The sequence below is a fragment of the Lepeophtheirus salmonis genome, chromosome 7 (assembly GCF_016086655.4).
Source record: "Lepeophtheirus salmonis chromosome 7, UVic_Lsal_1.4, whole genome shotgun sequence".
Taxonomy (NCBI): domain Eukaryota; kingdom Metazoa; phylum Arthropoda; class Copepoda; order Siphonostomatoida; family Caligidae; genus Lepeophtheirus; species Lepeophtheirus salmonis.
Genome location: NC_052137.2, coordinates 26,864,518 through 26,882,602, shown reverse-complemented (window position 1 = coordinate 26,882,602; position 18,085 = coordinate 26,864,518). Strand labels below are relative to the sequence as shown.

General features: G+C 29.3%; 1 protein-coding gene across 2 annotated transcripts in view; it reads right to left on the bottom strand.

Moving 5' to 3' along the window:
• The window catches only part of LOC121121912 (uncharacterized), a 211,190-nt gene that overhangs the window by 2,168 nt on the left and 190,937 nt on the right, over positions 1–18,085 (bottom strand). For both annotated transcript variants that reach the window (XM_040716904.2, XM_040716903.2), the window contains exon 5: positions 2,217–2,287. In XM_040716904.2, coding sequence (XP_040572838.1) covers positions 2,217–2,287 — 71 coding nt within the window. The remainder of the gene's footprint in view (positions 1–2,216; positions 2,288–18,085) is intronic.

The window sequence follows — 18,085 nt, the reverse complement described above, 5'->3', positions numbered from 1 at the left end:
TAACTACTTTCCAACAAATTGCAATCAATATTTTCATTAATTGATTCATTTCACTATAAGGATGCTTCAAGATTTTGATCGAACGGCTATTAGAATCGTAATAACAGAAATTATGCCATCTACCCAATTAGAAAGATAAAGAAGATAAAATCTATTATACATTTATAAAAGCATAAGGAGTGCAATTAGTGAGAAATAATGAAACATTTTTTTTTTTAAAGAAGTAACATGAATGGGAAATGATTACTCTTTAAATACTATTAAAGGAACGGCAATTTTTTTTTTGTATAAATGACATAATTGTTTTCTTTTAAAAACAACAGGAAAATTAATCAATGTCAAACTAAAAACGAAAGAAGTAAGGAATACTGAAACATACAAAGTATAAACTTCCTGTAACGTCTATGATATAAGCAAATATATAAAATCTGTCTTCTTAGAACAGCAAATACTACTACTAAGAGTAAACAAAGGAAAGTCAAATCACTATTTACACTATACAGGGTGTGCATGCTATCTGTGCCGTGAAAAATTTCTTTCCAACCAGTTATCAAATTCAAAAAATAAAACCAGGTTCTGAAAGCTTGATGGATTTTTGATTTATTTTATACAATAAAATCATCTCCAATTTCAAATCCTTTTTGATCCTAATGATAAGTTCGTCTTAGGCACTGGAAGGGATTCATTTAGTTTGTTCATTTTGTTCGATCACGCTCCACACACAAAAAGAAGATTTTATTTAGATCTAGAGAGTTCAAGGTCCAAAATTATACATTTGCCTGACAAAGCGAACCAAAGTGACAGTATAGATACCTTATGCACCTTGTATAGTTCAAATATAAATGTATCGTTCTAGAATGTTTCTGCAACTGAATGGAAAAAAGTTGAATGATTAACAGAAAAACATATATTCTTGCGTTGTTTCTTGGTTCCTATTATATTGGTTTCCAAGGACGTATTTTAGTCTAAGACCAAAGCTACAACAAACAGGGGTAACAACGGACACGTGTTCAATTGAAAATAAACTATGGGTACCTACTAAAGTATTTTTTAATTACTGGAGGAGCAGGGTTTTTTTAACTACTCTGATTATAACTAACTATAAAACTTTTATTTATTAAAATGAGTGAAAGTTATATTTGTCAAAGGATTAGAAGTTGTGATTTGTTGTACTTCAAGATGTACATCTAACGACTATATTTTGAAATCATCAAATTTTGATAATTTAATGAGGTTTTTTTTAACTTGCCACGTACTGTGTCTGGAACGAACTCTTCGAATTTTGGCTGCACGAAAAAAGTATTACTGCTCAATTTTTCAATTGAATCACATGAATAGAGCTAAAAATTCGTTTTTTAATTGTACTTCATTTGAAAAAAAGAATAAAATATGATGTTTTTTATCCCATCGTCAGCATTGTTAGCATATTTAAAAAAAATCAAAATATATAAATATTCATGAAGATCATCAATAATTATTTAAATATCCCATCAGCACTAATAGGTAATGTATATAGAGTTGTCATGATCTTAGGGTGACAATAGGCGTAAATGGGAATAGTTCTTTTGAGCTTCTTACTACATTGTACGAAATAATGTACAAAAACGCCTTTTTAAGTCTGTAAGTAATTCGATAATAATTACAGACATAAATTCCAGGTGTATTATGTTTTATTACCATGTCATGTTGATAACAAATTTAATTAGTGTTGCACAAGTGATTCAAAATCTCTTATACCTTATTTTTATTATTTTAACGCATTAATAACAATTTACGTAAAGTGCAAGGAGTAATATGACATTAAAATTAATTAAAATTAAAGAGTATTTATATTAAAGAAGATGTTTTTATTTATTTAAGTTTTATTTATATGTTGATAAATGCATCTAATAGTTTGATGATAATAATAAGTGTGAATAAAGTTTTTCATTATGTAAAAATACAATTTACTTAATTTGTTTTTATTATTTACATCCCTCCGGCACTTAAAATAATAGAAAATTCTTATTTAAAAAGTTATCATATTCCTATTACAGTTTATTTATATACATAAAACTTATTCAAACCTACGGAGACTGAGTTTAAAATATAGTACCACCAAACATAGTTGTGCAACTTTTTATTTTTATTTTATAAATACTACCTATTCACTGGTTTTGTGGGTTAAAAAAAACGACTAACATTTTAAAAAATTTAATAAAAAATTGTGAACATACACGAAGGCTTGTTTGTTGCACTTATTTTTGATAGTGAAAATATAGCCGCTGCACCAGACTGCATTCCAGACCTGAAAAATACAAAAACTATATATTTTACTATAGTTATTGACAATGTGCAAGATTATGAATAATAATATTTACAAATAAAATTTAATGAATATTATAATTGGATAAAAAGTAGAGTTAGCAGATGAATATTTATATTAAATTTATACAATAAGGTATTTTTTTACGTCGAATAGTTTTTATTATACCCTCAAGAACAATTACTATCTTTACATCATAGTTATGTCATATAAGCAATCATGAAAATTATTTACAATATTTTGGTGAAACTATAGCACTGAATTTTAATCCCCACCTCAAATCACGAGATGAATTCTTTAGTGAGAGGGGTCGACAACAATGGGATAATAACATTGGGGATGTAGGATTATTTCCATCAAAAATTTTACTATTAGTTTCAAAGTGTATTGGAACAAATGAAAGTATAGTAAAAATTGATTTATCTACCGACTCCTTTCATTATTTTTACTTGGAAGAAACACCTACAAAATAATTAGGGATAGTTGGAAGATGGAAGATTTTTAGAGCATTGACAGTGGTGCATCAATTGTAAAAAGGCGTTGCAGTAGACAAGGGCTATTATTTTGTATCAGGGATTCTAAAACAGTATTGAAGTACTTTTTACTCCTTGGAACAAAAGTGGATCCAATTTTAAAGGCTACATCCTGATCCATCACTAACAAATCAGCAATGGAAAATAAATATTGTACTCTCTGTGCCTTGGAAATTGAAAATTCAGATCACTTATTCCTCCAGTGTCCGCAGGTGTGGCAATTAAAAGAGGAGATATTACAGCCACAAAGGAACTGCAAAATCACGAATGGTTGTTGGATAGTATCAACGACGTCAAAGAAATGTTCAAAATAGAAACCGTGATAGCAAAAATATAGACACTAATGTACACAGCAGGAACTAATAGAGATGGAGAAGATGATCAAGAGATCAATATCAACGATGGAAAGTTTGAATAAGAATAGAATACTGAATAAATATCTATGAAGAACTAGAAGAGCTACGTATCTGGCGAATAAAAGGAGACAGAACTAAAAATAAAAATGTTAATTGTTAAAATTTGTGTATTAATTTCATTTTTTTAATTACGTTATAATCTTTTAAATATTGATCTTATAAGCATTATTATTAGTTAAAAAAATATATACGTAGTTGTGTGTAACTTATAATTTAAAAAATAGAGAAAAATGACAACATCTACATTTATCATATAGTATTTATCCATTTGTTCTTTGGTTATACATACTAAAAACAGAAATATCCTCATAATGTCTTGTGTGTATTTTATTTTTCTTTCATCTGCTGTGTACATTATTAATTTATCAAATACTTCTTCAATCCAATTATATATCATAGTAACTTTATTAGGTTCGTAGTTATTAACAAATTCTTGAAATATTAATGGAGGTTTTAAATAATGTTTTTTTATTGTTTTATCTTTATTTATCTACCTCAACGATGAATATGAAAAAATGAGATGAAAAGGGTGTGGGAAATATCTTATTCAGCTTACGGCCTTTCTTTTTTGGCTGTAAAATATTTATTCAGAAATATATAACCTCTATAGCAGAGATTCTCAACAGGTCAAGTCCAGGCTGAAAGTGTATTTCATACGTCCGACGAAGATTATTTTATACCAATGATGAAAAAAGTATATAAGAAATATAATAAAAAGGACCAAAAAAGTTTTTTTTTATTTGCTTCTAGTTATATATTTTATGCAGATATAATTAACCTAAATTGTATTTCTATGGCTGGGATGACACGTACTACCAATCATTTTCAAGCAAATGTTTATCCCGATGCTTGGATTTTCCTTTCCGGAACACGTACCCTATTTCAATTTTCAACCTTAATCAATTATTAAAGTCATAGAAAGTGTAAAGAAAGTACTTGTGATGATCAAATCTATTTTATCAAAGGGTGCTCAGAGAATTTGATCAAAGATATATACACTTTGATAAAAGTAATTTTGTATTTCAATTAGTTCAGTACTCATTTTCATCTTTCCCAAATGGTGTATGTAATGGGCATATTCATCAGTTTGTAAAAAATGCAAATGGTGCTGGACTGTAATTTAAGTTGATTAACATAAAATAATTTGACTAATAGTCCAAAACGGCTGAGAACTCTTGCTGTATAGTCCACATAAGCAAATATTATTTTCTCTAGTTGTATTTTTTGATTATAAAGTTTTATATTGCTAAAATATTCATATTTATGTACTCAAGAATAAGTAAGAAAGGGTTCAATCACTATATGTATATCTAAAGACACATAATATTATGTGTTGCTTACTCTACAAATCTATTACATTATTAATTTGACGAAAATGTTTCTCTATTGATCCAAAATCTGCGTAGACATAAAAACAATTAAATAACATATTATACTGTAACTATATTTTATTTAGGATAGTGTCGATAAAATTAAGAAAATTTGTTAGAACAATAGTCTATAAATAACTTTATAATTTAAAAAAATGTAAACTTTCTATATAGATATCAAATTGAACAATATCATATTGGCTGAAATTATATATTTTGTATAAAAAGCCTTGAAGCATTACATTTCAATATATTTAGCACATTTTATTATTTATTACAAAATATCAAATAAATAGAACAATCAAGAAGTCCAATACAAATGGATATTGATGTGTGTTAGGGGAGGGGAACATTTTTTTAAAATAAACACTTATCTAAACTTCTCATATTTGATCTGTTGAAGATGTAACAATTGAAAATAGAAAGGATCTAACAGATAAATCCAAAAAAAGTTTAACTCAATCAAATGAATAACGAGGGATTGCAATCAAATTAGCAGAAATGTATGGGAGGATAAGATACTAAGCAGCCATTTGGTTCCAACCTTGCCGTGGAAATATGAACAAAAACAATAGGGGCCTCGGTACTGAAGTGACAAGAACACAACCTTAACATTTCTGACTGTCCAGAGGAGTTCAATTGGAAGGAGTACAAGAAAGTCTATGTCAATGCTGGTCAAAGACTGCTGTTTTACTACGACCATAGGGAATATGGGCTTTAAGGAATTGAGGCTCACTTCATAATTTCATGGCAAGGCTTTCCTCCTCATAGCCGCTGAAGCAAAGTGCCTAGAGAGATGCACCAAGATATTAAGATATGTGCAGATTGCCCAAATTGCACTTTTAGGTTATAGGGGAGGTAGATGGAAGCCCCATCCCTGTGTGAAGGTCTTGAAGGACAGCATCGTGAGTATTTGGGAATTATTTATTGTAGCGTGACGTTACTTTTCTAAGTTTCAAACTAATGGATAAAAAAATCGTTTTTTTTTATTTTACACTGCTACATGCCGTTGAAGCTAAACTATGGCCTTCAAAAATGTTATTAGGACTTTGCTCAAAAAACAAATAGAAAAATAAATAAACTGATAGTTTAAAGATAACCAATTTAGAAGGAAAAAAAACGTGCTTTCTTTGTTAAACACATGATTTTCAATATATATCCTAAAAATGATTAACATTACATTAAATTCTTATAGAAAAAATTATTTGTTATTGGACAACACTCTAGCTATGAAAGGATATTCTAAAGTTACTCAAGCATGTATTCCAATTATGTAAGCTACATGAGCATTCAACAACAAAAAAAGTCTGGAAGACAATTTAATTTTTACATTATTAACAATTAATTATTATTTACTGTAGGGAGTAATGAGTGATAAAAATGCATTCCGACAAAAAAAAAAAAAAAAATACTTCATAACATCGTTACTAGCACTATTCTTGATTAATGTATTTAAAAATTGTATCTTCGTTTATATTAGGGTTGTAACTAAAATTAGTACGAGGAGATTTCGAAACATAACCAATGCCAAAAACACTAATTCTCCAAATTTCGTTTTTTTTTTTTGTCCTTTAATTTGAGACGGTGGTTTCATTACTGCATTTACTCCACACAACATGAAAAAAGTTTATGCACACCCAAATTGCTGGCTTTTCAAAGATATTTGCTCCCAACTTCTACATGATATAGTGTTATTTTTGCCTCAAAAAATGTGAATAGAAGAAATAAACAAATAATGTATTTTATTAGTATATGTTGCCAAACTCAAAAAATATTTTAATCATAGAAAATGCCTTCTAGTACAAAAAAGGACAATAAATTAACCTCTTTTTCAAAAGCCTAATATATCTAATTTTTATTACAATAATACAAATTATAGCTTGTCCTGAAGTGAAAACAAATGGCTTTATAATAAAAAAAGGAGCACATTAAAAAAATTTAGATTTTAAAATTTGTTTGTTAGTTATCAAGGCATATTGACAGCTTATAAAAATGTTGCTCCTTGTAGACCATAAAATTTTGGGGAATAAAAGTTTTTTTTTCTTGAGGTACTTGAAGAATGACTATAAATGATTGTAAGTGTGTCTTGCTTCTTTTTTCTACAAAAGAGTATCCACCAAAGCTTTAAGGAAGCATAGACTTACGTATTTTTATTTCTTGTGATTGGTGATTAAAGAAGTATATATAATATATTATTGGAAGGAAAATCGGAAGTTGGCAATTATTACAAGAAGTTTAAAAATACATAACATCATACAACTTTGTAAGTCCTATGTCCTCCAAATGTTACAATTTATCTGGGTCATTTCTTCACAACTATTTGTATTGTGAATACTGCAGTCCTCTCCATTACAGCCTTGGTATAGGCTGGTTCAGTCCTGCATATCAGGCTTAAAACTTATAAAGTTGACTCTTGATGACGTCATTAAACTTTATCTCTTCTATTTTTAATCAGTAACTGTATAGACAGTCCGAAGGAACGACGGTCTGACCTTATTACGAGTTGATAAAATCTTTACTAAAATATTACTTATCTAAATGCATTGTTAATGAAGTGAAGCTGAACTCACGAAATGAATAGTTATTTCTTTTTATCTGATATACTTGGTTCTAGGTAAATTGGCCGAATTTTATTTTGCCGAATGATATTTGGCATAAGGACTTTTATCCAAACAGACATTTTGATGAATTATAATTTGCATAAGATACATTTTGCTAATGGACCATTCGAAGACATTTGGCCAAAAAATGATATTTAATATATTGATATATATATAAGATTGTATATTGTAATTTACTTTAAAGGGCAGTACGATAAATACCAATGGATTGACGAACAAGCAGAGTATAATGCAAGAAAAGTGACTTTTCCATAGAATCGGAACCAACCATATGTATACCAATGCAACAAATTAGATGACTACATGAAGTGCTGAATGAATTTTGTCAATCTATTAGTACCTTCCAATATGAGTAATTTATTATGTGGAATGATAATAAATTGATAACAGAGAATTGATTAGCATAATCGCTCTCGTGTTTGTATATTATTTTATTTATTTAAAGAACTACAAATGTAATGTTCGAACTATCTACTACTTTGTTGTGTTAAAATAATGTTCACTAATAAATATAACTCATAAAAAAGTATTTTCGACAAAACAACCCTTGTTAATTTAATTTATGACATCTATAGTATATATATAATATCATTTTAAATGAAATTAAAATATTATAATGGTATACCTATTTTAATATATTTAATATCATTTTTCGGGAAAATGTAAATTTGGGAAATTATCCTTCGGCAAAACATGATTCGACGAAATAATTTGGCCAAAAGCTCACTCACGGGCTTATTTATATACAGGGTGTGTGGGCAAAATCTGCTGCATTTTAAAGATCATATAACTCCATCAGCTGATGGTTGATCTGTTTGTTTTTGGTGTTAAAATTTTTCCCGGGTCATAGGCTTCAGTTATTGTTTACCCCTTATAGCGATAGCATCATTTTAAGTGCCCAAGAAAAGGCATTATGTTCAATGAGAGATCGTAGGTGCGCTGCTATTCAGATTATGCTTAGTGATCACATGAAATTAAGCAATGCTGACATCTCTGGCCTTCTGTCAATGCCAGTTAGAACGGTCAGAAGTCTCAAGAATCCGCTGGAGGAGTAATCCGATCCAATGAACGTCGTTGACAGGAAGAAGAATTAGGAGAAGTGCACCAGAATTGTCCAGGACGTCACCTTCATAGACAAGGTCAGGAACATCATCGACGAGGACCCTCAGCGCTCCATGAGAACCATAGCAAGGGACCTGGGCGTAGCCGAGTGCCCCGTGAGGGATTGTGTGAAGGAGGACTTAAGGTGCAAGTCCTACAGGCGTCAGGCAGCTCAACTTCTGACTGATAAGACTCAAAAGTTACGGCTGCGCAAAAGCTTCAGGCTGTTGTACATCTCAAAGAACCCAAAGTCGCCGAACATGCTCTGGTTCTTCTCTAATTTTTTTTATTTTTTTGCATTCGTACCCTTCTCCTCTTGGTCTCCCTCATCACCGGATTGGAACCCGTTGGACTACTTTGTCTGGTCCTACGTGGAGACACCAAGCAGTCTCTCATCACCTGCATCAAGGAAGAATTCAGTGAGATAGAAGCAGCGCAGATCCAAAATGCCTGTTCTCGGTTTCCTAGCCACATTGAGCGGATTTTGGCCGTAGACGGCGGCTACATTAAATAGATAGTTGCTCTATATCCTAATAAAGATATTAGTTTTTATTTTAACAATAAATACTATAAAATCAGCTTATAGTCGTTGTTTTTTACAGTTTTAGGTTTTTTTTAAAAAATCTTTTATTATTATCGTATATGTAATATTTTTACTAACATAATATATATATACTTTCCTTGTACAAACTATTAGTACACCATTAAAGATTTAACTTACTGCCACTCAAAATAAAATAAAAGGATTCAGAAAAACACTATCTTTATCCAAGGACAAAAACTTGTTAACTACCGTACATAATTGTGGTCAGGGAATAACACGCTAAATAAAGATATATATATCAAGATAACAAAATAGATATGTATTTTTTGTAAACTGTTTGAATATTTGAAGGGTGTGTGTTTTTAAGGAAAAAAAAGAAATTCAATTTTTGTCCAATTTTTTTATGCTCAAATATTTTTATTTTTTTTCAAATGTATAAGAAAAACTCAGGAATATTGGGAGCAATCGTTCAATTTTAGCAGTTTTATAAAATATAAAAGTTTTTGTTTATACAAAAATATTCTAATGCTCTGAAACTAACCATTGCTAAAACCTTTTACATCATATAAGAGTAGAGAGTAATCCTATTACTTACTTAAATAATTTATTGCTGTTTACCATATACATACACTAAAATAAAACATAAGGCAAAAAACATGAAAAGACAAATGGTTATACGTGGTAATACAGCAGTTCCTTCAACCCATATAATGTTTAAAAATTTTTCACAAAAAAAACTTCTTCCTAATTTTACATTTTATAACTTTTAAAATACGAAGTTTTTCGACTTCTCTTTGCATTGTTTCATGTCTCTCATATGAGAAAGTAGGACATCTATTGATGAAGTTTTCTGCAGTTTGTGCCTCTTCAAGATACACATTGTACGTTGAACTTGTGTTTTTCTATTTACTGAGGGGGGAGGGGGCAAAAAAGGCCCGTGACCAGTTTAAACTTAAACAATTTTTCTCATGCTTTCACCTCCAATTTGGATTGCCTTCGATTTCTGTTCTTTTAGTATTACTTGTTATTATTTCATTTCTTGATCTGTTTTGTATTTATTGCACCAAACATCGTTAAAGAAGTATTGTATTTTCTTGAGTAGTTTTGTGGTACTCCTACACACTTGCAGTTTTTACTCTCAGTACCTGCAAATTCATTCCATGCAATATCGGAATGACCTTTGCACCAATCAAGATATATATTTGTATCATTCCTCCCTTTGATTAATATTTCTACAAACTTTCTTACTTCCTCACTGGCAGTAAGCTGGTTAAGGATAACAGTATTTGCTGATTGAGAATCCAATTAAATTATCATGTATTTTTATGGTTTTTCTTGCTTGATATGATCCTCCACTTATTTTGCAATTCCAAAACTTCTGCTTGGAACATCGATGCCTCATTGTTCAATGACATCATCAGGGGTAGATTGATGTGTCACCTGGAGGGATAGCCCATTCGGCACCAGTATTATCTTCTTCCTCTTTGGATCTATTGGTATAAGTGATTATATATTTGTTGTCGACGGGGCTGTTATCGATCCCTACACGACTACTTTAAATGGATTCCTATGTTTGTTAATTTTGGCCAGACTGAGTATTTTGTCGCTAGAAAACCGGTAACCATGACACCTTGGACAAAACTACCAATGCCATCTCAGATCTCCCTTAAAAAATCTTTTGTAATCTATCGTGATTTTGTTACTTTTTTTTATATGTATATATTAAGGAGGGTTAAGGGAACACAACCTTCATTCCTGTTGTCGGCGTAGATCGTTGAGTGTGGGTCATTGTAACGAGTGCCTACTATGGATAGTATTTAGTATTTTTACTCCAACTTTTATTGAGGTAATGGCATGCCCCCATATAAGACGGCCATGTGTGATGATAGGTATGATAATCCCCTAATATAACCATAGTGGTTTATCTTATGTCCCCACTTTTGGTCTATGATCGCTTTGGCCATGTTCCAAATACTTCTGGCAGCTTTTTCTTTCAGGTGTTCTATCAAAGTGAGTCCTTGATCCAAAAATCACACCTAAATTATATTTGGAACCATGCTCCATTTTTTTAAACATGTAACAAACCTTACACGCTAAAAAATGCTTAGGATATACTACTATAATAATTTATGAGGTGAATATTGGCTAGATGGGAGTGAGCCAAATTAAAAAATAAGGTATATTTCTTTAGAAATAAAATATGAATGCTCGTATTGATTATTTTGTACTCTGATTTTTTTTTATTACAAAAATACTACCAAGATATGCAGTAACTGAAATAGCTGGGCTAAAATTTAATTTGCTAATTTTCATAAATTAACAAACCCCCTTCCTACTTTAAGTTTCATTGAATTTTATTAAGTGTTTTAACAAAGTTGTATGATTCTAGAAATATAATTTAAAAACTATCATTGCTGAGTGAAGTAATAAAATATTTTAGCTCAAATAAACTAAAAATAATTTTTTTTTATCCAAAGAAAGCAGAATAAATAGTATAAACATTGACTAAAACTTTACTTGCGCCATCTACAATGAAGATTTAAAAAGAAGAGAAAACTGTACACGATTATTTTCCAAAAAGGAACAATTTTTCAATTATTATCTATTTTTTTGTGATATCACTTGAAAGCTATGAGGGAAATACATATTATGACTATAATTATAGACCTCTAACCAAATATTTATAATAACAAGTAATATACTTACAATGTTTTATCTATATAGTACATTGACACGGTGTTACCTCGCTCACACAAAAATACCCTATGTATTTTGTTGACAGCTTTCAATTCCTTCGTCTCACTTTATACGTCATGACTATTTCATAATTTATTTTTGTATTTAAATAAACGAAGTAATAAGTAATATTAAATTTATATAAGATTTCCAAAAATATAGAAAAACATTTTTATATTAATCCCTTGTCGATATAGACATTTGTTTATATTGGTCATGATATTATATTAATAAATACGTTTTGGCTATCGTATAGATCTACAAATTTATGGTAAGATTTTTTCAATATTTCTAAGCAATAATATACTATAGAATAAACTTGTATGAAGACTTTAAAATTAGAATGTATATATCAATATGTAATTCATTTTCAAAATGGTGGATAAATAATATGACAGTGATAATCTGAGAGTACTGAAGAGATAAATAGCAAGTGGTATGATTGAAATATTTGGAAACATGCACCATTTTTTCAAACAACTAGTTTAAACAACAAGCTACCTACTGTCACACCACCAAGTGGATAATATATCTTTTTAAGTTTACTCATACCCTTTTATATTTCCAATTTTTCACTCCCAGACTTTGTAAGACATAATTTAAAAAAAATGTCAAATGAAGTTATTTTTGTATTTTGTCTTATCTTGAAAAAATTGGATCCGAAAAAAGATATCAAATAAAAATCATAGCCACTATCAAGTTTTAGTATATGTAAATTGTAATAATCAAAATCTATTGGTATTTAACGGTGCAATTACAAACTGTCTCCGATGATTATACATGACATTGCCATGGGCATTTTCTCGACTGTTTGTCAACATTTTGTCGAATGTATTTAACAAATTAAAATATGTTTATTATCTATAAATTTTATTATTACAATTGGATTATTAATCATTTATAGTCAATATTTGACATAAAATATTATAAAATCACAGGGAAAAATCAATCACGAAAATGAACAAAATAATGTAATTAAACACATATTGGAATAATAAATTAAATATATACTTTATGCAATGGTTAAGTAATTAAAAATGATTAAAAAGATGTAATATGTATTGAAAATACTGTTTTGGTTTAATTGTACTTGTATGTAATTGATTTTTGACATATATACCTATTATTATACAAAATAACTTTTATAACGTATGAATAATAGGGTACTTGTATATTTTGTTATATCATAGTCCATGCAAACTCAATAGACTTGTCATATCATTGTATAACATAGTCATGCCATTAAAGATGTTATTACGCTCTACAAAATTTTATCGAAAAATATACAATTATACATATTTCCCTGGACACTAGACATTAGCTGCTTCTTCCATGAAATGAGACTCTCTGAAAAGAATAAAGAGATCTGCACAAATTATAGAAAGGGTTGTCTTTGGAATTCCATTCTTCATAATTTTTTCAGGGAAATTAGTCAAACCTCATGCAATTTATAATCCATTCTTTTTTATCTGACATATTTATCAGTATCGGTCTTGCCAAAAGATTTTTTTTTTTTTGCGAGGAAACGGAGTTCAATAAAGTTTACAATGTCATATTATTGACCCTATCTAAAAAATGAAATTCTGGATCTGTAACTCAATCCAAATTGGAATTCTAAGACGAAATGCTTTAATATTAAGATCATTCAAAAGTTATCATTTAGGTAAACAAAATATTTTAATTTATATATATCTATATACAAAATAATAACTTCATTTATTTATTTTCTAAAACGGTTCCATCGAGCATACCCTTGTAAATATTAAAAAATAATAATTTTACAAAAAATATTATATAATTGAAACGAGCATATGGTTTTTTCATTCGATTAAATAGTGATATAAGAGCCTGTTAACTCTTTTTGAGGACTTTGGCTGACTTTGGACAGTCAGCATCAAAAAACACCAATTGGATCCCTCGTGACGTCTTTGAGGTATCGGGATTATTTCCAAAAAAATAAATTTTTGGAAAAAAATCAAAAATCCATAGTGATTCACCGATAATGAAGTTTTGAGTAAAAAAATTTGAAAAATTAGATTTACTGTGTGCTCATGGTGGTGACTAGGACAATGTTTTTCTAAGCAATTGACAGCTAATTATGCGTGGAGCAAAATTATTGTAGAAGACAGCAAGACATGCTATCTCTAAAGCAAGCCGACTTCAAACAGCAATCCAATTTTAATCTCGGATAATTGGAATCAAAAGAAGAATACAAGAAACGATTCAACTCATTACACCACTGGTCATCAAATGAAATATAACGAACAAAATAGTACTTTTAGTAATTGCAATATTGAAAAGAATATGAGCATTGGAAAGATCATGTCGTTAAATACCAGAGGGGGCTAGAATCGCTTATAACGTCATGGTATGATGAAAATATTGTTATAATTTTATCCAGATATTATATGTCTTCAGGACATCAAAGCTAAAGTATCCTCTTCATGAAAAGATGATTGTGCCTTCCGTCTTCCAAGACAGTTTAACTATTTTTTTTACCAGCTCACGTTTAAATGTAGGAGTTCTGTCCTTGGTTTCTAAATCTCTTGGTGATCCCCCATTGACCAAGTCTTACTCAAGTACAAGTGATTGGCATAAATCTCAGAAAGGCAAAATATTAACAACTTAAACTTAAAATACTTTTGCCTTAATATAGTTAAATTTTAAAAATTGTATATTTTCAAAATGTGTACGTTCGCGCCCCGGTGATTCCTAGAGAAAGAAATATACTTTATTGATATGGATTTCACCAAAAGATTTCTAAGTTAGATGGAGTAATTGTAATACTATAATGTTTACTTATACTTATTCAGTGCAACTCCATCTAACCAATTAAAGGAGCATTATAAAAACAATCATACCCTTTCACAAATATAAGGTACAAAAAGAATATTATTGTTTAGACATTTTCTAATAAAAGAATCAAAAAAAAAAATATGTTATTTATTTTTTGTAAAGCTAATTGATCATTGACTATTAGTGACTATTTATACACATAATTTGTAAATTTTTGCTTTGGTTTACGTGATATCGCTAATGTAATCTTTATCATAATGCTAATTTTTTCATATTCAAGACCTTAAAACAAAGAGTTGAATTGATTAACTGATACAAACAGATTTGTTTATTCAACTTCATTTAAAAATATTAGTACCTAAAAAGTATTACTTTTACTAGCAATGATATTTATATTTTACTTTTATTAACCATAGTAATTTAAAAGTCCACAATTGTAAGTTTAAACTATCTTTGCTATTCAAACAATTAAAAAAGAAATGCTTGGATATAGAAATATCTACTTTGAAATCAAATTACAAAAATTATACTAAGTTATAAATAGACCCATGAGAGAGTAATTTTATACGATAAAATATAACATAGTCTAAAAGTCGTCACTATGTAATTATTTTTTACATTTTATATTCATATGAAGAGTAATATTATGTACTCTAATCTGATCTGTTTGGGGTACATCCAATATGTACATTATGGCAAGGCTGATGCCCCAACTTTGTCCAAATAAGCTTAACATTTTTTTTAAATTGTGAGTAGTCCTAATGAACAAATCTGTTCAGTTTCATTGAAATATATGAATAGTTATCTATAGCTTAAAGTTGATAAAAATTTGGAAAAAGTAACAAAAAACTACATTATTCTTGTCATTTTTTGTTTATTTTATAGTTGGTTTTTGAAATTCAAACTCTTCTTCTTGGGTTATTGGTTAGTCATCATTTTAAACGCGTGTATTGGAGTACATTGATTTATTTTGTGTTTTGTTGTTCTTTTTTTCTAGGCAAGTAATTTTAAACAAAATTGCTTATTATTTATGTATGATGCAACTTTTCTAGATAAATAAAGAGATTTAAAAAAAAAACTATTAAAAGGATATCTTTCGATTTTTAATTGTATATCAGCTTATTTCCATTTTTTGGTAATTTTTCAAAAAATGATTATTTATATAAAAATAATTATAAAAACTGTAGGTACTACTGGATTTCCTTGGCTCTCAGATTTCAAAAAACATCCATCAGAGTAAAAATGTTTCGGAAAAACATCAAAGGTAACAGATAGCTGATTTGATCGAATCACAAATGTCAAATTGGACGATTGCCGACATTTTATAATAAATATCTAGCTGATCACAACCTGCCTGAAAATTGGGCAAGATCATGTAAAGTTTATAAAACATTTGAGAAGAATCAGTAAGCCCTTGTACGGATATTCAAGAGCGATCAAAGAGGATCCAACGATGTTCATAAGAAGAACGGGAAAAAACAGGGAGGTTTTAATGTCGAAAACTTCACAACGTAACAAAAAGCTTGGCTTGAGGCCCTATGTAAGAGTCCCATAGCAAATGATGAAAAAACAAGATAGTCAATGTGCAAGTTCATCATTCACTTTTTTTAAAGATATGGAAAAAATATATTTAGAATTGACCAAAATGATGTAATGCTTTTAAAAACAAGATAGTCAATGTGCAAGTTCATCATTCACTTTTTTTAAAGATATGGAAAAAATATATTTAGAATTGACCAAGTCTACAACAGGTTTAGTGATAGATATCTGGCATTATCCACAGGTGATGTAACTCGAGTAATGCTTTTAGGGCTTTTTGCCACGGCCTTAAAGAGGATGCTCCTTAATTGGCCGCCACTATACAATAAAATTAACTATCTGTTTTGTGTTTACATTGACATCTTTCATCCAATTGGAACATATCATATACTATTTAAATGCTGTAAGCTAAAGAAACTTAGTGCTACGATCTACTTTTAGAAAAATAAATCAATAAGTATTTAATTGAAATTGAAAAAAAATAGTAAATATGAACTACCCTACATATTATAATTTTCAACAAGATGCCTTCCTACTTCCTACACATAAATAATGTTTTGTTACATTTATGTCCTCTTCTCCTTCTCTATCTAAAAATTAATGTTAGATTCCAACGTATATTTTATACATTATTGTATGTGTGATCAGGGGTGAACGTAGGGGGTAGGTTGGATTTTTTTTTCGTCATTCAGGCAAATTGTAAAGCAGATCAAAAACTGAATACTTGAATCTTTTTTTAAAAAAAAATTTATGTTTTCCAAATAATTTAAACTTTGATTCTCTTTAAAAAAAAAAATTCCAAAAAATTCCAAAATTCTGTTTACTTGTTTACTGTTATGGAATTGGTAATCTGAAGAATTAATTTTCTTTTCCTCAGCTCTTATAATTAAACTTCTGAGTTGTGAACTTCTTTTCCTACTACATTCAATTATATTCAAAGCCTAATTGATTATTTGTGTTTACTAATGAAAAACAAAGAGTATCATTGAGGATTTGTATTGGAGGTATAATTGTAAGTACTTGTTGGACTCGGAGTAGGATTGAAGATGGATATTCCAGTAACTCTTGACAATAGCCTTCTTGATCTTCTCCTCCCTCTCATCCCTTGTCACAGCTGATTATAGGTGATCAAATGGAAAATTATGTTAGCTAAGCTACTCCTCCAAAATATTCTTCAAATTGTCAGGGTTATCATGCAAATTTTCCCTTTCTTTTTTTGACATACCCAAAATACATACGATTTTTATGATTTTGTAGTAACAATGTTATGAGCTTTTCCGCAATAAATGTTTTATTTTTTATCTTTAAGTTGGAGACAGCAACAAATACTGATAGTTTATTATATTTATTTGCACCAGCAGCGATAAACAAAGCGGATAAAGGTCTACTTATTATTTATAATATAGAAATTATCGTTCATAATAATAGTAATGCATTTATAATACAAATATTAAAATATAAATGACAAAACCATAAAAAAACGTTATAGTGCTGAGAAAAAACAAATAAAGAAAACAAAATCAAACAAGTATCAATAATTTTCTAAAAATCGCTTGAGGTCAGCCTCACTTCCCTGGCGGCGAAGGCAAAAAGGTATTTTGTTTCAAGGAATAATTGATTTGTAATAGAAACTATGCTTAAAAATGTCAATCTTTGTTTTTGGTAGGTAGATGGTGTTTTGAGTGGAGAGTTTCGCTTTTTGGAACAGATAGGTTTTATTTAGTATCCAGGTTGGATGAGATAGGTTAACATATTTGTTTAATTATATCTTTAATTGCACGTCTATTAGATAAAGTAATGAGGCCCAGTATTATCATTTTGCATTTGTTGTTCTCGTTTTGTTTTTCGTCCCAATGAAAGAAAAAACGACACAAGCCTGGCTTGCACCTTTTCTAAGAAATAAATCATGTACTTTCTTGAAGGATTCCTGACCTGATCTCAGATCCGTAAATTAAATTCGGAAGGAGATAAAGTTTATATAGACCTACAAACAAAGGGTCACAAGTTCGAACCTTCTTTAAATAATTTTTATAATGTATTAAATATACCCCTTAAATTTCAAATCATGAGAGATTCCTAAGTCTAAGTAATTAATTACCACCTTAAAACTTGGGTGGAAGAACT